At 35.6% G+C, this 22,808-nt stretch overlaps 1 protein-coding gene across 3 annotated transcripts in view; it reads right to left on the bottom strand.

The window, feature by feature from the left end:
- Window positions 1-22,808, bottom strand: part of LOC129004979 (tRNA (uracil-5-)-methyltransferase homolog B-like) — a 126,835-nt gene that overhangs the window by 72,513 nt on the left and 31,514 nt on the right. For all 3 annotated transcript variants that reach the window (XM_054433712.1, XM_054433710.1, XM_054433709.1), the window contains 4 exons: window positions 19,933-20,115; window positions 15,097-15,237; window positions 13,026-13,224; window positions 8,827-8,954 (listed from right to left, as the gene is read on the bottom strand). In XM_054433712.1, the coding sequence (XP_054289687.1) occupies window positions 8,827-8,954; window positions 13,026-13,224; window positions 15,097-15,237; window positions 19,933-20,115 (651 nt within the window). The remainder of the gene's footprint in view (window positions 1-8,826; window positions 8,955-13,025; window positions 13,225-15,096; window positions 15,238-19,932; window positions 20,116-22,808) is intronic.

Raw genomic sequence — 22,808 nt, forward strand, 5'->3', positions numbered from 1 at the left:
AGGTCCACGATGTAGGAAGTGGTGAAGGGAGTAGTCGAGGCGAGGAGTCCGGAGTGTGGGAACCCTTTGTGACAGTTATATTAATGTATCTGCAATAATATAATGCTATGAGAAGAGAGAGAAACAGGTCCACGACGTAGGAAGTGGTAAAGAAAGTAGTCAAGGTGAACAATAATAAAATGCTATGAGAAGAGAGGGAAACAGGAAATACATTACGTATATTACCAATGACTTTGGTTAATTAATGGACGAGAAGTTAGGATTGTTGTTGACTGAGATTTGGTTTTTTTAAGAGGTTGGTCCAGCCTCTTTTAACCTCACCCGTGCGTGGATCGTTTACAGCAAAGCAATTGGTGAGCCGGTACAGTACAAAGGTGAACTGTACTGATAAAATTTAGTGGCAGAGACCAGGATCCGAACTCACGACATCGCTGCCTTGGGCCCGAAGTTCGCGTGACGCTACCGACTTGAGTCACCGACTCACCATTATTTTCCCCGACTCATGGGTTGATTTGCCCATACAAATAACATTATTGTGTACACCAGTGACACCGGTAAGTGTGCTAGGTGTGGGTGGACTCTTTCATTATTGCGCTCATGTTCACTCATCCTGTTACGAGCAGAATAAGCGTACTACTAGTATAGTCTAATAGTGTAACCGTAAATGAAATTAAATAACTAGACATCATCCGAATCGGAACCAGAAATTCTTTGAGTATAAAATGTTTCTTGAGTTTTGACAACCAGAAAGAAGACCTTGAATCACTGTTGTATAGGGCTGGACACTGAAATGATCGTCGCCAATAGCTTACAAAAAAGGTTTCCACTCATTGACGGCGCTTCAATGGCGGTTGTGTAAAGTGTAAAGTAAAAAATCACAACTGCAGTGGGTGATTGTAACAGAGGTTTAACAGAGGAAGTGCTAAACTCGCTTTTCCAATGTGTCACTTTCTGTTTCTACTAGGGGTCGACGGGGCCCCGAAATTTTCGGGTCAGGTCGGGCCAACAACAAGGCCCGATGGTCGGGTCGGACCAAGAATAATAACGGGCCAAAATCGGGCCGGGTCAGAAAACTCAGAAATATATCATTATTTTATGCCTGAAATGTACTGTTTCATTTATTTCCTACCCAACTTCCCCACATTAAACCATGCTTTCGGGCTAGACCAACATTTCACTTGTTAGTTATTAAGTAGGAAGCAAGGTAAGTAAAATGACAACATTCGCAGACGGCAGAATAAGCCTAACTGTAACAACAACAACTGGATTAAAAGTACAACCATCTGTTTGAGAGTTAGAGAGAGGGAAAAGAAGTCCCGCAGTACCCGCACTGTGGGATGTTTATTTCATAATACGAAGTTACGATACTGAATCGGCAGCGTAATTTAGATCCGAGCTACATCCATAATAGTAATAAAACAGTATTTTTAAAGTCGTTATACATTTCTAGTTTCGTAAGCAAATGCACTTTGTAAAACAGCGTATAAATTAAGAGCTTCCTAAACGTATTTAAGAAATGAATTACAATTAGAATCTCTCATAAGCAAGAGTTGAGTGTAGTTGTACAGCTGTTGCCTATTATTGGACAGATGAAAATAACGGCAGGGTTACCATTGACAACTATACAAAGAATAAAGAATACATAACCCAATCTTACGAGCCAACAAATGAAAGAAGGTGGACACCGTTCAATAGTTCCGAGAGCCGCCGTGAGCGCTAGCAGTAGTTTTTTTTTCGTTTCATTGTAGACACATTACACAAATAGCCCAAAATTCCAACAGGCTACCGAAAAATTGTTGTTTTCATTAATCGGTCATGACTCCGCTTTGAAACGTAAACACGCTGGAGTGGAGCTATATATTCTGTAAATAATAAATATAAAAGTGGACGGGCAGCGTTCAATAGTTCCGAGAGCCGCCATGAGCGCTAGCAGTAGTTTTTTCGTTTCATTGTAAACATATTACCGTACACAAACAAATAGCACGAAATTGCAACAGGCGACCAAAAAATTGTTGTTCTCATTAATGATTCATAACTCCGCTTTGAAACATCAACACGCTGGAGTGGAGCTATATATTCTGTAAATATAAAAACTAATCAAAGTTTCTAGTAAAAATGTGCGAATTATGTTTACGGAATTGAAATGAAAGACTAATATTCCATTCCTCCGACTTGCACGCTAATAGTTAATTCACGATCAGAGTAGTTCGTTTTAAAGGTCATCGGCTGAATTTTGATCGCATGTAATATTTATAATAATCACTCAAGATATCTACTTCAAATGATAAATAATTGTTTACCATGACATGTTCCATGCTTGAAAAGCGGGTTTTCTTTCTCTATGCACTATGCGGACAGGTCTGTAAACTGTTTCTGTAACTCTGTCTCACATTCTAGCCTATGGCTATGTCTTATATTTTTCGATTAAATTGGCTATTGGCTGTGCGTGTTGTGACAGTGACAGTGATACACCGATACACTGTTTTTGTTTATTCGATGATATTTTAATTGTAATAATAACTTCGATGTCAGTGGCTTTTAGTTTAAGTGAAGAGTAATTATCTTCGTATTTTTTTTTTTATCAAATGAAATAAATGGATGTTGATCAAGGAGCAAGCACCAGCGGCGGTGGTGGTGGAACTTTGCCGGTTAAAAACAATCCTTTATGGAGCTATTTCAAGAGAGGGACAAAAGATGAATGTAAGTGTAACTTTTGTTTGCAAATATTAAAGTCCCGATACGGTAATACAACTAGCCTAAGACGGCATTTGGAAAGGAAACATTATGTACACTACACGAAATTCCTTAAAGAAGAGGAAGAGTTTAAGAAGGAAAAGGCTAGCAAACCTAGGCCTAAGCCCCATACTGATACCAGCAGCAGTTCCACCCAACTCGGTATTGATAAATTTGTATCTCAAAAAGAGAAGTATGGTCAAAACCACCCTAAAACAATAGCGGTAAAAAATGCTGTTACAAGATGGATGGTTGAAAGTCTACATCCTTTTAGCTTGGTAGAAGAGCCAGGCTTCTTAAAGGTATTAGAAATCGCTGACAGTAAGATTAGTTTGCCTTCAGCTAAAACCTTTTCAAGATCACTTGTTCCTGAACTTTTTGAAAAGACAGTTAGTAAAATTAAATGTGAGCTAGACAGCGAAAAACCTACACTACAGTCACTGTCAATCACAACTGACATGTGGACATCCATGAACACAACGGCATACCTAGCAGTTACAGCCCAGTATGTCACAAAAGGTTTATCACTGACATCGTGTTGCTTAGGATGTCCAGTTGTAAAAGAAGCTCACACTGGTGAAGTGATAAGTCGTGAGCTTGCTAAATTGTTGAACAAATGGGGTTTAACAACAATCCCTTTATACTGTGTGACAGATAACGCATCCAATATGCGCACAGCAGTATCCCATATGCAAGAGGTCACTCAGCTGCTATGTTTTGCCCATACTTTAAACCTAATGGTAAAAGATACCAAAAAAGATCACAGTGGGCTTGACTCTTTACTGCACAAATGCAAGAACATTGTTGGACATTTTCGTCACAGTCCAACAGCAAAAGCTAACCTTCATTCTCGGCTTAAACAGCTTGGAATGAAAGAACTAGAGTTGATACAAAATGTGGAGACCCGTTGGAATTCGGAATATACAATGATGGAAAGGCTCTGCACTTTGAAAGATGCCATTGTAATAGAGCTTAGTCAGCCTAATTGCAATATTGACAACCTGACATCTACAGAATGGAGTTTGGCTAGCTCGTACACGAAAATTCTAAAACCCATCTATGATGCTACAGTTCATGTTTCATCGGAGACGAATGCGACAAGAAGCATGATAATTCCAATTTTGTATGGCATAGAAAGCAGCACATCCCTAATTATAGACAACAGAGAACAAGGAGTCATGTTAGCTAAAAGTTTGCTCAAGTCTCTCAGAAGTAGATTTCCTGTTTACATGGACAATACTTTAGACCAAACATGTATGGTTTTGGACCCAAGGTTCAAAACTCACGTTCTGAAAGATCATCAGAAAAATCTTGTGCTTGAAAATTTGAAGTCAGAAATTGTTAATGCTATTGCTGAAGATGAAACTGCTCCGACTCCGATTCAAGGTCCAGTTGAAGAATCGTCAAGCAGTTCAGTCTCAAGATCTCAATTGTTCTCAATATTTGAGACTTCTCAACCATCTAATCCAGTCCAAACCGGTAGAAGAACATTAGAGCTTCAAGGTAGGTGCATTAATGTAACTTAAGTCTTACTTCAAAGGTTTTTTTTATTTGGCTATATTATATAAGGCGTATGCCCTAGGGCCTTGATAATATAATATACATATTAACTTGTCACATTTACATTACAAGAGCAATGAAAATTCTTAATTTGCCTTTGATCACGATTTACATGGAAATTGACAATGTCAAGTTACAATACAAGAGAGCACCGATTACATGCTTCAAATACTTAAATTTTACTTTATAACAATAGGCCTAGGCCTACATCTTTTCTATCTACAGCTACATACCTTGAATTTCAATAACCAAATCTAATTGCTATCCTCATTTAGTTGAATTTTTTAGGTTTATTTTTTTATGTACCTAGGATAACAAGAACAAAATTTAACTTAATCATATCTTGAACTAGGCTACTGGAAAGAGCTCTCTAGGCCTACATAAGTAAGTATAAAGTACAATGAATGCAATGGGCAAACTAGGAATGACTTACTTAATATCTTGAAAGAAAGTTGTCATTGAAAGGAAATTAGGTTATAAAACTTAAAGTAAGCCTATAAGTAAATAAAAATCATACATCGCCTTGTGGTGTTTTAGGTGAACTACAGCTTGAGGCATATCTGAAGGAAAATCGAATAAAAATAAACGATGACCCATTTCAATGGTGGCAGGAAAATGGCTTCAAGTATGGACTGCTACTACCCTTAGTAAGAAGGTATTTGGGCATCCCAGCCACGGAAGTAGCATCGGAGAGGGTTTTCTCTTCAGCCGGCAACGTAATTACAAGCAAAAGAACAAGACTTCTGCCAGAGAATGCCGAACGGCTTATATTCTTACATCAAAACTTAAAAAAATTGGATGTTTAGGACATTTTTGTGAAACTTAGCTCTAGGTTCTAGTGCTGTGCTGTTGTATGTAAATTCAAAGATCTCTTATACTTCACTTCTAACCAAAAATCAAAAAGTGAGCTAGTTTTTTATGTTTGTTTTGATGCTTTTGTTAAGCATATAGCTTTTAGTTTCAATTTGTTATGTAGACTTTATAATTTATTTAGGCTAAGTTATTATTTCATTTCCATGATACCAGTTTCAACTTGTGTTTTGTTTGATTCTTTTTAACTCTATAAAGATCTCTTTTGTATTTATAATTGAGGTGATTAACAAATGTTTTTGTGTTTTACGTCATATTCATACATATACATACCTTAACTCTTAACTGTTATGTATGCTCTTAGACTGGGAGGTATGATTCACTTTTTAATTATTTGGTTTTTTGGTAAGCCCCTATTTTTATGTGTTGGGTGTATTTTACTGGCTTGTTTAGTGATTTTTTGTTACCTTAGGCCATTTAAGACTGTTACGGATAACAAATTATTTATTTGTAGGCCTATGTTTGTTTAGGACGTTTAGGTTAGGCCTGTTTTGAACTCTATAAAGATCTCTTTTGTATTTATAACTGAGGTGATTAAAAAATGTTTTTGTGTTTTACGTCATACTCTTATACTTCTAACCAAAAATAAAAAAGTGAGCTAGTTTTTTATGTTTGTTTTGATTTGATGTTTTTGTTAAGCATATAGCTTTTAATTTCAATTTGTTATGTAGACTTTATAATTTATTTAGGCTAAGTTATTATTTCATTTCCATGATACCAGTATCAACTTGTGTTTTGTTTGATTGTTTTGAACTCTATAAAGATCTCTTTTGTATTTATAGTTGAGGTGATTAAAAAATGTTTTTGTGTTTTACGTCATATTCATACATATACATACATTAACTCTTAACTGTTATGTAGGCTCTTAGACTGGGAGGTATGATTCACTTTTTAATTATTTGGTTTTTTGGTAAGCCCCTATTTTTATGTGTTGGGTGTATTTTACTGGCTTGTTTAGTGATTTTTTGTTACCTTCCATTTAAGACTGTTACGGATAACAAATTATTTATTTGTAGGCCTATGTTTGTTTAGGACGTTTAGGTTAGGCCTGTTTTGAACTCTATAAAGATCTCTTTTGTATTTATAATTGAGGTGATTAAAAAATGTTTTTGTGTTTTACGTCATACTCTTATACTTCTAACCAAAAATAAAAAAGTGAGCTAGTTTTTTATGTTTGTTTTGATTTGATGTTTTTGTTAAGCATATAGCTTTTAATTTCAATTTGTTATGTAGGCTTTATAATTTATTTAGGCTAAGTTATTATTTCATTTCCATGATACCAGTTTCAACTTGTGTTTTGTTTGATTGTTTTTAACTCTATAAAGATCTCTTTTCTATTTATAATTTAGGTGATTAACAAATGTTTTTGTGTTTTACGTCATATTCATACATATACATACCTTAACTCTTAACTGTTATGTAGGCTCTTAGACTGGGAGGTATGATTCACTTTTTAATTATTTGGTTTTTTGGTAAGCCCCTATTTTTATGTGTTGGGTGTATTTTACTGGCTTGTTTAGTGATTTTTTGTTACCTTCCATTTAAGACTGTTACGGATAACAAATTATTTATTTGTAGGCCTATGTTTGTTTAGGACGTTTAGGTTAGGCCTATTTTGTTTTTGTGTTTGTGTACAGAAGGCTATTATTCAAGCTAGATAGCATTGCTCATCTGTGTGCTTTGACAAAGACTGAGAAGATACACGATTTGATTTCTGTTCTTTAGTTTATGGTAGGCATAAACCTATTTTGTATAACTGTATTCAATGTATTATGTACAGGAAATGAATAAAGTAGTTTTGAATTGAATTGAATTTTCAATTTTCATATTACAAGACTTTTTTTGGGGGGGGGGGTTTGGGGGGCTAGGTTCAGGGATGTAAAAACACAATCAGCAATTTCATTGGTACTTTTTTATTCAATAAAAACATGTGCAATATCATTTTTGTAAAAAAGGCTATTGGAAACGGCTAGTAAGGTTCGAATATTGAGCAGAGCCCGCGGCCCGACCCGACCCGACTCGACCCGAGGGTAAAAAAAAATACCCGACCCGACCCGACCCGAAATCAAATAGCCTGACCCGTCCATCCCTAGTTTCTACTCACCGTGTGATGCAATCGCTGGACCATACAGCCAATAGGCCCATAGCTCATATCTTGGGTACGTAAGCCTACATATTTATTCATAACAACCTTTTTGACGACGATCCTTGATACCGGTACTTTTCCATGGCCTACCTACTTAAGAAATATAATTGCAAATGACCAAAACCCCAACATTGTGTGATTTTCGTCACATTTCCTTCTAATAGTAATAGATATACTAATCATTGTTTAGAGAATGCGTAATCTATTAAATAACAAAAAGTTGTTTGGGTAAGGTTGTTTTTTTTTTTCAAACTGACACCGATAAGATTACGCTATAACTTTTTACGAGAAAATCCAAAAGCAAGAGATCAATAACCTCGGGACTAGATATTAATGTATTTAATTGGTCGGATGTACTATAGTTCTTAGGTGGGGGAGCGAGCTGGTGTAGTGGCTAGAGCGCGGGACTTCGGTCCGTGAGGTCCCGGGTTCGATCCCCGCCAAATCACCAATGGATTTTATCTAAGTGATAATGCCGCAACCCCTAGGTCTAGCCTGAAGTAATGTGAAAAACAATCCCAGGCTCGTGCCTAGTGTCCTAGGAAAAAAAAAAAAAAGAAAACTATAGTTCTTAGGTAGGTTCTTACGTAGGTACTGGTTCTTTTCCTTAGAACCGTTGGTAGCTGCTAGAATCATTTTTACGTAGGTACCAACACATCACTGTAGTTTACAAATTAGTTATCGTTGATGTTGCACCTTATTTATTAGAGCCGTCCGTATTCAATTTAAGTGATGTCTTAACTCTGTATAAGTTTTGCTTTTTCTGTCTGGATTCCAAATCTTAGCTTACCCGGTATGCTAAGAAAATGATAACCTATTTGAGTAAAACATTTGTTGGGCAAACCATCATGAATTGTTTACGCCTTTATATTGTTTATGTATCAATAGTTCGTGGCCTTTTTTGGATTGTTGTGTGTATGTCTGTTGGTAACGCATTAATGTCCTTATTTCTCAGTGTTTCACGGAATGGACAAGAGCACCTTTGATACTGAAAATGTCAACCGGAATAAAGTGTTAAATGGTGAGGTTGAGGTAGTACTTTAAATACGTTTAAGTTAACCGATGTGGAAAGTAACTTTCAATTATAGGCCTACTTTAGGGCTACGCTTCATGGATCTATAAAACATTTTTTAGTTTAATCATTGGACATATGGACCATAACGATCCGGGTGACATTTAATTGCGAAGCATTTATTTTGGCTTGAACTGTCAGATACTGTATTTGCGAAGGTTTATATATAATAGTTTTGCCAGCATATCTACAAATATGCAAACTAACTGCTGTTCTTAATCTTAATATAAGAAGGTTTCAACTGACTACTATAAGATCCCCGTGCGTAGAATGGGCACACAGCTAGTATAAACTAAATTATTAACTTAATAAGTTTAGTTAGTTTATTTCAAATAATCTAACAGAAGCTGCAAAATTAGCTCTTGTATAAACATAAACAAGAACCTGATTTTTTAAAGTTTTGGATTTTAACAACATTAAATGATAATGATAAATATTACCATACCTTGACTACCTCCAACATCTCCTTAGGCAGATGTCTCATAGCATCTGGAGCTGCCACAGCAATGTTGTCCCCTTCCTGGTTGTCTACTCGGTAACCAACAATCACCTTCTTACTGGTAGGTTCCATCCCTATGACACACAAACTGCTGATCAGCAAAACACAAGAAATTAATTTGATTAACTATTTGTACAAATTCATTTTCATGAAGTAAATGCTATTGATGACATTAATGACTATTTAGATTTACATGTACTGTTGTTGTTTATGGATGGCTTCTTACTATGTTGCATTATCTGGGGCCTTCAGTTATCCACGGTCTTCCTTCTCCCAACAACCCCAGGTAATGGAGGTTACTGTGCTTAAAATTTGGCAGTCAGTTTAAATCACAGATTTGTGCAATGTAAATATCAAAGAAAGCACGAGGAGAGCTGATAAAGGTCTTTAACACTCTCTCTAGGTCTGTTTGATAGTACTTAAGAGACTGTGTGATCTCATAGACTATTATTAATCAGCTCCTTAACCCTCCATGTGGCTATGGCAAAGGTATTAATGTTTGCCTATTGATTGCACATTCACAGGGTTTTATCTTTGACTATTAATTAACTTCAGTATCCAATAAAACGTAGCTGAGTTAAAGTATGCCGCAGCCTGTGGCGAAATGCGCATTAGGAAACAAAATCTTCAAGAACTAAAGGCAACTACAAAACAAAAAGGTAACTTTTTTTTATTGTCAACAATTTTTGTGGGACTGACATTGTTTACAAATAAAAAAAAACTGAAAAGGTTTTTTAGGTTTGGGCTAGATAAAATTTTATAATTTATAGGTCTATAAATATTTTTAAATAGCCACTTTGTACTAAACTTTATGAGGATTCCAAAAATATATCATACTACCAGAGTACCCGTCCTTCGTACGGGAGTGGCATATAAGTATAAAATGCTTAGTACAGTTATACTCAAGCTTAGCGTTTGCAATGAGGGAGGACAAAGTATGATAAAATTTGCTTCTTTAAATTTACGGTATACTATAGTATTACACATCTACCATAGCCATAATGTTCTACCACTTCACCCGAACAATAGAAAAAAATAAATTATTAAAGATTCACAAAATATCACAAATTATTCGTGAAATTAAAAACATAAACATAACTGTAAACGGACAGTTCTCATTGTAGTCCAGTCAATGAATGCTCAAAACGGGGGTGTAGAGGACATGGAGAGGGGGAAATTTTTTTTCTGCGGGAATGTGTTCGGGGTAGTAAGAAGATAAAAATACCAAAAGTCCCCGCCCCTGGCCCTGCTGCTTCAACGGGGGGAGGGGGGGGAAACCCCATTTTTTAGTTTTTTACTTCTACACTGAAAACCGTGCATCGTACGGAAGAAATGTAAATTATAAAAATAAAGATGATGAAATTCTCTAAAAGAATGGTCATATTCATTTCTTCCGTATATGCATTAGTTTAAAAGATATTCTCAAAATAATATAAAAATTCTTAAATAAATTGATTTTTCACACGTTTTTTGTCAAATAAGTTTATATAATCCATTAGCCTGTTGTTGTTTCACATCAATCAGGATAGAAAACAGGTTTTTGAACACTAACCTATATAATATAATATATCAATCGTATATATTGTGTTAAAAATAGTTTATATAAATTTAAATAGATTATATATATTTGTCATGGAAACAAGTAATTTTGGCATAATTATTACATTAAAAATTAAAAAGATTATGTTTGTAGCTATATTTGTCCAGGTTTATTTATAACAATTACCGAAAACAAGACTTAATATTATTGTTCATGGTCTGGCTCACTTGGGACGAGAGGGTCCGACTTCTGTCCCAAAAACTGGTGCTATCTGGAACTGAAAACCACCATCTAGGACATCTCCATCATTCAATTCTTGTTGATTAGACTCAATAAAGTGAGAATTCGGTGTAGGCCTGTATATTCTTCATCTTCCTCATTCATCAGAATGGACATTTCATGTAAAAAGATCCCTTAGCAGTTCTGGCATAACGGAGAGCTCTTATTGGACATTTTCTTGCATGCACAAATTGCACATCTGGCACTGTTATAATCTTGAGCACATTTGCAAAAAACTTGGTTAAGGGATTAACTGTTCCTGGTATGGTGTCTCTGTTCATTCATTTGTATTGCGGGTATTGCATTGACTTTATGCTGGCGTTTTTAATTTTTTTTTTTTTTTTATTCTTGTCTCGATAAAAATCTCGGCCAAAAAGAAATCTCGTCTCGTGTAACGAGATTTAAAATTTCCCGAAAATTTCCCGAAATTTCGAGACTTGACCATCCCTAGAAAAAAGATAAGATATTTACAAACAATTTTGATTATATCTAACTGTTGTGTACATTGTGAGTATTCATAATCTTTGAGTCGACTTTTATAAAGTCATTGGAAATTATGACCGTTATTCGTTTTAAAATAACGCCTGTAATGCTTCGCAATTGCTCGAATTCGAGCAACAGGTACACTAGTTTTATTACTCCAACCTAAAGGTGAGTGAGCGTAGCAAACAAACTTCAACCAGGACGTGATTGAGCCATGGGAACGAGATAATCTTGAAAATTAAGAAGTTAAACGGGGCAAAGCCCGCAGGTTACAGCTAGTATAAACTATTTTTAACACAATATATACGATTGATATATTATATTATATAGGTTAGTGTTCAAAACCCTGTTTTCTATCCTAATTAATGTGAAACAACAACAGGCTAATGGATTATATAAACTTATTTGACAAAAAACGCGTGAAAAATCAATTTATTTAAGAATTTTTATATTATTTTGAGAATATCTTTTAAACCAATGCATATACGGAAGAAATGAATATGACCATTCTTGTAGAGAATTTCATCATCTTTCTTTTTATAATTTACATTTTTTCCGTACGATGCACGGTTTTCAGTGTAGAAGTAAAATCTAAAAATTGGGGTCTTTCCCCCCCTCCCCCCGTTGAAGCAGCAGGGCCAGGGAAGAGGACTTTTGGTATTTTTATCTTCTAACTACCCCGAACACATTCCCGCAGAAAAAAAATTCCCCCTCTCCATGTCCTCCACAATCCCTTCATTGACTGGACTATTGTGTATCACAGATTTTTGTTGCTGCTTAGTTCAAATTAGCTGTTTTCATAAATGAAAAAAAAAAAATAATAGTGCTGCATCCTGTTGGTAAATCTTATAACTTTTAATGCCTTTGCATATCATAGAACCAACCTTGCCATAATAGAAACAGCTGACTAAATTCTTTAATTAAATTTAAATATGAGTACTCATAAGGTTAACATGAGAAACTCTAGAGCCACTGGGGCGGAGCCCGAAAGGATTTTTGAGATAAAAATATGCCTATATGTTAATCGGGAATGTGAGCTATCATCATGCCAAATTTGAGCCCAATCCATCCAGTAATTATTGCGTGATTGAACTTCAAACAAACAAACACACAAACTTTCACATTTATAATATTAGTAAGATAAGGAGGTAAATTTGCAAATAAGTAAGTTATGGGTGAAGAACAGATTTTGCATATTTAGCGATAGCTAAAAACACATAGCTAGGAATCTAAAGGATAAAACCTACTTATCTAGGATCGTCAAATAGCCCTTTAACATCACTTAAATCACCTTAAATGCACCACGTGTAACTCTAGTACTGTTTATTTTTATCATTAATAACAACTAACAACGATAAATGAAACAAATAACATAAGTTGCTGATGTGAGTTTACGAGTTTACAAGTTGTTTACAATACGAACGTCATCTGTCTGCTACAACATGATCGGTACGAAAATGAAAATCATCTAGATACAGACATAAGGAGAAAGCTTAGAATCTGCCGAAAACAACGATACCAATCTCGATCTAGTAGAATCAGATTCAGTCAGTCCCAGAACCTTCGCCGTAAATTATGTTTGTGAGTCGCAAAAGCGCTCAACACGCTCCGACACTTAACACTCGGAGGGTTAATGCATGCGTAGCGACATGCATTAGTAGGGTAACATGCGTAGTAATTATCAAATAGCTGACTAGGGTAACAAAGATGGATTTGAAGTAATTTATAACAATACTTACACAAACAACTTATTATGTAAATAAATAGGATTTCTCAGAAAAACTTTGTGAACAATTAGGGTGGAAAAATTGAACTAGTTGCCATTTGAATGATTTCTACTCACCAATTCTAAATTCATATTTGTTGCGGTAACCATCAATGACTGGCGAAGCTCTGACCATGTCCAATTTGAAAGGCAGTTGGGTCTTCCTAAACTTGGCAATCTGCTTATCAATATACCCGATCAACTCTGGGGTTTTCTTCTCCATACAAACTGACAGCCATTTGAACAAACATTGGGCTTCTTCATTCTTTTTACTCAGCTGGAATTTAAAAACACACTGTGAAAATATTTGATAACTATTCCATAAGAACTACTCGTGTGATATTAATTAATTTCTATTAGGGGTCTGCGGTACAGTAAATTTAAGGTCGGTACGGTACAATATTTTGTACCTCGGTTCTCGGTACAAAATCGGTACGGTACGTGGCTCTTGTATTTTTGCGGTTTACTGCTCAGAACTATATCTAAACCATTATTTTAAACTTTAACATTGACATTACAGTACTATGAAAATGGATAGTATCCTGCATTCATGGTTTTCTAACAACAATTACTGTACCACACATTATTCAAACAAAACCTTTTACTACTACGAGGATTGTGTCAAGAAAAATCACAGTTAAGATAAAGGCTTTACCTATTTTACTCTGAGATACTTTGAATAGCCATGATAAAAATGGTTTTAAAAATAGGATAAGAGTTTTTAGGAATAAACATGTTTGAAACATTTATTGACAAGATAATTTCACACAACTGGTAAATTATTTCCAACCAACACAATGTCTAGTTGTTTTTAAAATTTTTTAAAACATATAAAAGCATTCAGTACGATGACAGTGTAGTTGCCAGCTGTTCACAGCAGACGACAATGAAAAACTGAAGGTTATGATGAAGTAATGGCAAAGAGCATCTTTTTTATCAGCTTCAAAACTAGTTATAAGATGGATACAAATTATTGTCTTTTTCATTTACAAAGTTAACATCCACAATATCAATCATTAGTTTATCTCAGGCTCAATCCAATTTTCTTAGTATATTTTAAAGCTCTTCCAAATAATCAAAAGACCCAGGCCTAGACCTAATTATTTAGGAGGGCCTATATATAAATTGATTAGGTTACAACGAGGGTAGCAAAATCACTATCTAGTTCATAAGATTTAGATTGCATAAAGTACCTTCAACACGATAAAAAATACATGTAAGCCTTAAACAGTCACATCTAACAATATAAGACAAGATACAGAACATGCAATGACATAATTTGAGACCAAGTAGACTTGAATAACGAAAAAAAAAAAATATGCAAAAAAACAACTATGCTTGTGGTTTTGTTAATAGAAAGATAAAATATCTATAGCCTAACAAATATTTTAACTTATAAAATAAGATTGTACATTAGTTACAAGTTTAATATGTGTTTATTAATACTTAAGTTTTGTATAAATTTGTGTAAAGCATTCAATCTTAGAATTTTAAATTTAAATATTTAGGCCTGTATGTACAGTTTATGCAACAAAATGTTCAATGTTTCATAGGATGATGTATAGATTTAAGCATGATGTCACATTTGTGTCCTGACTTCTGACGTTGTCTATTGTAATTTTATGTTGCTGAATGACAATAAAGATTATTATTATTATTATTATTATTATGTAGCCATAAACAGTTTTATGGCAATAGGCAATGGCCAGCGGCAAATTGAATATTCATGAAAATACTGACTGAGTTAGAGATAACATTTAACAGTCATCATAAAACTATTATTTTTGTGGTAAAATAGAATTGGGGCGTTTCCTTTACTGCAGGAGATGGGCCTATTCAAGAGTTTACCGCGATTGCAGAAAACAACATCAGTTTCCATGATTGTGGGGGACTATAAAACTGAGGATACTGATAACAGTCATAACAGATCCGCAAGCATTGAACTCTGGACAGAAATAATAACATATTCTGACAATTTGTTAAAAAATTAATACAAAAATATTACATCATTGATGTGGAGACTTTAACCTTTTTTTATTACTGGTACATTTAGGACACAAGCTATCCTATTCTTTTCTTTTTGTTCACTTCAAGCCGTGAAGTACCTAGCTAACTAACCCTATTTTGAATTTAAATATTTGAATCCAACCTGTTCCTCGTAAGAGATAGAGTGGTAAGGGATGGTAGACATCAACATCTGCTCCTCTATGGGAATGTCAAGTCTTGGTTTCTTGGAAGCCTCTTGTCCGCTGTCCTCCTGTTTGCGCTTGAGCACATCTGCGACGACCAACTGTGAGGAAAACAAGTATGTAGCCTAATTATTGTTATTTCAACTGTTTGTTCAGCTTAAGTCGGTAAATAGTTGATAGATTGATAATTTATTCTTTTAAATTTACTTTGTTACATAACTTTTTTTTATATTAAAAGATCTTATGTTAAGGAGGCACTCCAGCCCAAAAAAAAACTAGGAATTTTAAAAAATGTACCAAATTTTGGTTATTTACCAAAAAGTGTTCTACAGTTCTTCCCGAACATTTTGATGTATGACACATGATAAAAATATTTTTTTATGCGGTGTTATTTTACAAAATAAGTAAGTGCTACACTGGCCTCGTTTGCCAACCCCCCTCCCTACCCTTGTTTTGGCCAAATTGGCAAACTTTTGTTTTTAAAGTTTTTTTTTGTGTACTTTTAAATAATAACAAATGTTATATATGTAATAGGATTTTTTTTTATTTTTGCGGCGTTCTTCCCAACGGAATAGTGTTTCCTTTTGTTTCCGGGGCGATTACCAAAAGTTTTGATTTTCACATATTTTAAAATATGGGAACGTATGGAACTCAGGTTCTATCATTCTATGTGAGATAATCTAAAAATATTTTTTTTTCTTTTTTTTAAGGTTATGATGTATTCAACCAACTGTAGCAAGGATTTAGACAAATTCAGTTTTTAAATGTTTTAAACTTAATTATAAAACAATATCTTTGAAAAAAAAAGATTTTTTAAAAATTGTGTGACAAAATGTTTACTATAATAACTAGTGGATTAAGATTTCCTTATTTTCATAGCTCAAAACTAATGTGTAAAAAATAAAATGTTTCATACATAAATAAAATTGTTTTTTTATTATGGGTGGAGTACACCTTTAACCCTAGCAGTGGCCAACGAGCGTAATATGCTCGTTCGCCGTGACGCCTAGAATGGCCACCAGCGTAATAGGCTAGAGTATGGGCCAAATCAAATTTTTTTTTTATGATGAGAAAACCGCTTATAATTAGCTCTGATGTGAACAATATATATACAATTCGAAAGATCACATCCTGAACTTTCGTTTTATTATATAAGCAAACCCTGTAGCAGGTATATAACAATGTCACGACGATTAGAAATCAAATGAATTTTTGGCGTGGCACGACTTTTGCAGCTGACACTTGGGAACTGTCAAAACACAACTTGTTTGGCATTACCCTGCTCGGGTAATTTTCGTTTGAAATGTTGCGGGTGGTACCACTGGATAGCCATTGATTTTATCTTCATTGTGGTATTGATATTTAGAACGATATATTGATTGCACAACAGGTACGATTTGATGAAAACAGCTGTTTTTGAAATTTATAACAACTGGCTAACCAGCGTAATACCAGGGTGTCTAGTTTATTTCCATTCTAAAATTCAAGACTAATTCCAGACTTTTCAAGACTAATTCCAGATTATTCAAGACTAGTTTTTTCAACAATTAGTGGGTGTTGATACTGAAATGTATCGATTCTCGATTCTTGATACCGATACCAATTTTTAAAGCTTAACAAAATTTTCTGAATAATACTACACCAACCCCTGTCTTTGTCATAAAGTAGTATTATGACAATGTGGTGTTTTCAAGTAAAGAAATAATGCAGCAATCAAAAGTTCTAACTAGCAAATTTGGTTTTTTTTATCATGAAATCTTCCACGTACTGTACGTTGAGACATCATCATTGACTGCAGCGGTTACAGAAACGTGATCGACGTCGTCCGCGATCACGGCAAAATCATAAACATTTCCCGCGGCCTTGTAGACATCAATGACATCATCGTCGTCTCCCGAGATCTCAGAAACGTCATCGTCATCGTCCGCGATCGCGGAAAAATCGTAAACCTTTCCCACGGTCGTGTAGACATCATCGTCGTCTCCCGCGGTCACGGAAACGTCATCGTCATCTCACGCGGTTACGGAAACGTCATCGTCATCTCCCGCGGTCACGGAAACGTCATCGTCGTCGTCCGCGATCGCAACAAAATCATGAACATTTCCCGCGGCCGAGCAGATATCATCGTCGTCTCACGCGGTCACGGAAATGTCATCGTCGTCTCCCGCGGTCACGGAAACGTCATCGTCATCTCCCTCGATCGCGGCAAAATCAATAACATTTCCCGCGGCCGAACAGATATCATCGTCGTCTCCCGCGGTCACGGAAACGTCATCGTCGTCTCCCGCGGTCACGGAAACGTCATCGTCGTCTCCCGCGGTCACGGAAACGTCATCGTCGTCGTCCGCGATCGCGGCAAAAGCATGAACATTTCCCGCGGCTGTTCAGACATCACCGTCATCTCCCGCGGTCACGGAAATGTTATCGTCATCGTCCGCGATCACGGCAAAATCATGGACATTTCCCGCGGCCGTGTAGACATCATCGTCATCTCCCGCGGTCACAGAAACGTCATCGTCATCTCCCACGGTCACGGAAACGTCATCGTCGTCGTCCGCGATCGTGACAAAATCATAAACATTTCCCGTGGCCAAAGCAGATATCATCGTCGTCTCCTGCGGTCACGGAAACGTCATCGTCGTCGTCCGCGATCGCGGCAAAATCATGAACATTTCCCGCGGCTGTTTAGACATCACCGTCATCTCCCGCGGTCGCGGAAACGTTATCGTAATCGTCCGCGATCACGGCAAAATCATGAACATTTCCGGCGGCCGTGTAGACATCATCGTCGTCTCCCGCGGTAACGGAAACGTCATCGTCATCTCCCGCGGTCACGGAATGTCATCGTCGTCGTCCGCGATCGTGACAAAATCATGAACATTTCCCACGGCCGAGCAGATATCATCGTCGTCTCCCGCGGTCACGGAAACGTCATCGTCGTCTCCCGCAGTCACGGAAACGCCATCGTCGTCGTCCGCGATCGCGGCAAAATCATGAACATTTCCCGCGGCTGTTTGGACATCACCGTCATCTCCCACGGTCACGGAAACGTTATCGTCGTCGTCCGCGATCACGGCAAAATCATGAACCTTTCCCGCGGCCGTGTAGGCATCATTGTCGTCTCTCGCGGGCACGGAAACGTCATCGTCGTCTCCCGCGGTCACGGAAACGTCATCGTAGTCTCCCGCTGTCACAGAAACGTCATCGTAGTCTCCCGCTGTCACAGAAACGTCATCGTCGTCTCCCGCTATCACAGAAACGTCATCGTCGTCTCCCGCTGTCACAGAAACGTCATCGTCGTCTCTCGTGGTTTCGGAAAACGTCATCGTCGTCGTCCACTATCGCGGAAAAATCGTGAACATTTCCCGAGGCCGTGTAGACATCATCATTGGCTTTTGCGGTTACGTAAACGCAAGACGACGATCGCGGCAAAATCATGAAAATTCCCGACTTTGAAATCAAATTTAAGACTAAATCCCGACTTTTCAAGACCATTTTGAAATTCAATACTAATTCCCGACTTTCCCGATTTTCCCGACTACTAGACACCCTGGTAATACGCTAGTACGGAAAATACAAATTATATACTGTGTAAGTTATTATTGCTAGTCATATAATATGTCATTTTGAAAAGGAAGAAATGTAGCTTGTGATAGTGGCAGCCCTACGCTCAGGGTTATTTCCATTTCCTCTCAGGAAGACGACGAAAGTGCGTCACTACTGTCAAGGTCTCATACACAAAGTGCCTTGTATTCGCCATTGGGTGTTGTTGCCAGCGAGTTTTCGTTCTCGTGTTATCCACTATTTTTATTTATTTATTTTTTTTATTTATTTATTTTTTTTTTTTTTAAAGAGGTTGGCGGCCTATTTATTACTAAATTTGTTATTATTTCATATTGTTAGAGAAATGTGTGTGTATATAACAGTAATCTTCATGCATTTTACTATGCATGAATATTTACTGAATATGTGAAATTGTGTTTATAAAAGGTTGTACTTTTCTTGCGGTTGTATTGTGCGTTTTTCCGTTTATTATATTATTATGCCCCTAACACGTAAAATAAAAATTGCTACCCAACGTGTTATACATTTCTATGTAGGGAATTAGATTGTCTAAAAAATCAGCTATATAATGAATTTCCCATAAAAAATCTGTAAAAAAAGTTTTACCCAAGCTGCTTTTGAAATTTAAAAAAATAAATTCAAATCTTTTTTATTTTTTTCACTTTATCGAAGAAAAAACACTTTCTTTATCATTATTATATTACTATTTCTAGATTCTCCTGTTCTTTCTAAACAAAATGAATATGAGGTTGGCTAAGTTTACCTCAACGGTTGAATTTTTTACGAATTTTCAAAAAAGGTCTGCAAAATTGCCAAAATAAGTTGGCCATTCCACACTTCTAACATTGGCCACTGCTAGGGTTAACCGAGAAGTTAAAACTATTTTCAAAATAAAAACTGTTCAAGATAAACCTATTGTTCTTTTTTAATGGAATAACTGCATTGAACATAACACATTGAATATAAGGTTGTAATATCAACATAAATCTCAGGTTGTTTTAGGACCAAACAAGCTTAAAGTTAAGTTTTATTAAGAGGAGAAAATGGAAACAACGCCCAGGGCCTATAAAACATAGCCTACATGAATGCAGCAATGCCTATCCATTGCTTTTGAAATCATTAAGTTATCATTAAATTATCGATTATGAGATATCTCCTAAGACATAATATAGGCTACTACATTTTATCATGATTATATAAAGACTTTTAGTCATTGTAATATCTCCACTTACGGTACAAATTAGTGTTCGACCTTTCCATTTATAATTTCTTAACAGTTTCAAAGCTCTTTCTTGATGAGCTTGGTTGTAAAAAGTTATGTACAACCAGGAATTGCCTTTTTTGGGCGAACGAATGTATTTGAAGTTCAGTCCAAGATTTGCAAGCAGTCTTTTAAAATCGACTAGAAGTGGGTCCTGGAACAAAATAACACTTGAAAACAAACTAATAAATTAATAGCAGCTTAAAAGCAAAGTACGAATGACACAATATAAAGGTTACTTACAGTCTTCGCAATCCTGTTAGTTGAGCACTACGGCCGTTTCGGAGATAACTCCATCGTCGGGTGCGTAGTCATTATACACTAATCTGAGCTATTTACATATTTACATTTCTTAAGTGGTTTCTTCATTTTCATTGCGTCAAAGTTAAATAAATAGTACATACAACACAAAACACGGACACGACACGAAAACATTAAGGCACGTGCACGGCTAAAAACTGACGACCGACTCAGTTTTTCGTCAGTTTTTAGCCGTGCACGTGCCTTAATGTTTTCGTGTCGTGTCCGTGTTTTGTGTTGTATGTACTATTTATTTAACTTTGACGCAATGAAAATGAAGAAACCACGTAAGAAATGTAAATATGTAAATAGCTCAGATTAGTGTATAATGACTACGCACCCGACGATGGAGTTATCTCCGAAACGGCCGTAGTGCTCAACTAACAGGATTGCGAAGACTGTAAGTAACCTTTATATTTATTACACGCAATCTGCCACACTGATTAATCTTGAATGACACAATGTCCAGCAAGCCATGAAAATAAAATCCAGTCAGTTCCAGGATTTTTTTTAAGAAATAAATTTGGAAGTTTTTGAAAACTTTGGCGTGTACTACCGGTGGTACACTCAGCAACTCTGATGTGCGCCACTGGTGGACACCGTTACTATGGTGATTGTACGCAACAAAATGGCATTTCGGAGTCTTTGTGAGTGGTTTTACTATGTATTCATGTTTGTATGAAACATGTCCACTAGTGGTACATAAACCAAATTCAGGTTACACGAATATAACACCAAGTTACATAAAGATGTGTTAAATCCTTATATATAATTCTGTTAGACAAAATTGTGGACAATTATAAATCAAAATACAGTTCAAATATGGGCACAATAAGATCTGGTGTACCTCAAGGATCGGTCCTGGGACCTTTACTTTTCATTTGTTACTTAACAAATTTTAAAAAGTGTCTAAATTTTGCCCCATGTACAGGTTTGTATCTTTATGCAGATGACTCTAATCTTAAAGTATCTGGGAAAACTGCAGAAGATGTTGAGTTTCCTATCCACAATAGAAATAGCTTGTATTGAGGATTTTTTTGATAATCACAATTTAAAATTAAATTAAAGTAAAACCAAATGTGTCACATTCAAAACAAAACAAAACAAAAACAATTCCAATCCTAATATTGAAGTAAATAACCAACCAATTGAAATAACAGAAGCCGTAAGGTTCCTTGTCCTGACATTGGACAGCAACTTGTCTTGGGACAAACATTGTAAACTTGTTATCAATAAAATAAATTCTGGTCTTTGTGCGATTAGAAAAATGTCAAAACTATGCAGTGTTGATGTTTTAAAAATGATCTATTTTTCCCATATTCAATCCCATATATCTTATGGCATATGTGTATATGGAGCCACCTCAAATTCAAATCTAGACCAAATTTTGACAATACAGAAGCAATCAATCAGAGCTATGTTAAAAATGAACAAAGATGATTCTGCAAAAGAACACTTTAAAAGTTTAAGGATCCTCACTGTTTATGGTTTGTATGTTCTTGAATGTATTATGTTTGTCAAAAACAAAAATTTTATTCCACCAATTAAAGAAAATAATCATAACTACAATACACGTAACAAAAATAATTTTGTAATTAGAAAACACAAATTAGAGCTCTTCAAAAAAAAGACTGTCAATGCAGGACATGAATTTTTAAAATTTATTCCTTTGAAAATTAAAACAGAACAAAAACCCAACATTTTTAAAAAACGTCTCAAGGAATATTTAATGGACCTGTCCTTGTACTCTTTAGACGAATTGAAAATGGCGATATCATAGTTTTAAGCATTAGTTTTAACTTATTTGACACTATTCATGTACAACTATGTATACTATGAATAAAGATTCTTGACTATGACTATGACTATGACTATTTTGTTGCGGCGTGTGTGGAACTGTTAGTCTTCGCCTTATACCACTTTCTTTCAAGAACTTGTCAAATTCACCATTACAATATTCTTTGCCGTTATCGGTTTGCAGAAACTTGATTTTATTTCCTGTTTGATTTTCCACCTCATATTTATATTCTTTGAAACGTCCAAAAATTTTGTCTTTACTTTTCAAAAAATATACATAGCAGTATCTTGAATGTTCATCAATGAATGTTCCAAAATACTTATTTCCTCCAGGTGTAGTTACTTTCATAGGACCAACAATGTCAGAATGTATGACTTCTAACAAGCTTACATTATTTGCAATCTTTCTTGATTGAAATGGTGTTGTGTCAATTTTCCTTTAATACATGTTTCACATTCTCCAATTTTGTCTTTCATGTTGAAAGTTAATCCATTCAAAAATTCATTTTTTAAAGCTATTTTTAAGTCAACCTCGTTTAGATGACCTAACTTTTTATGCCAATCTATGATCTCAGGTTCTTTTGTATAGTTTGATTTTTCATTTACCATTATAGATTTTGTACTTTTGACATAATAAAGACCACCCTGACGTTCTGCTGCCACAATTGCATTTCCTCTTTGGTTTTGGACCACAGCTTTCTCTTTTTCAAAAATCACTTTAAATCCTTTATCTGTTATTTTACTGACACT

This window comes from Macrosteles quadrilineatus, unplaced genomic scaffold (assembly GCF_028750875.1).
Source record: "Macrosteles quadrilineatus isolate MER2022 unplaced genomic scaffold, UCM_ALF_1.0 Scaffold_13__1_contigs__length_4303367, whole genome shotgun sequence".
Taxonomy (NCBI): domain Eukaryota; kingdom Metazoa; phylum Arthropoda; class Insecta; order Hemiptera; family Cicadellidae; genus Macrosteles; species Macrosteles quadrilineatus.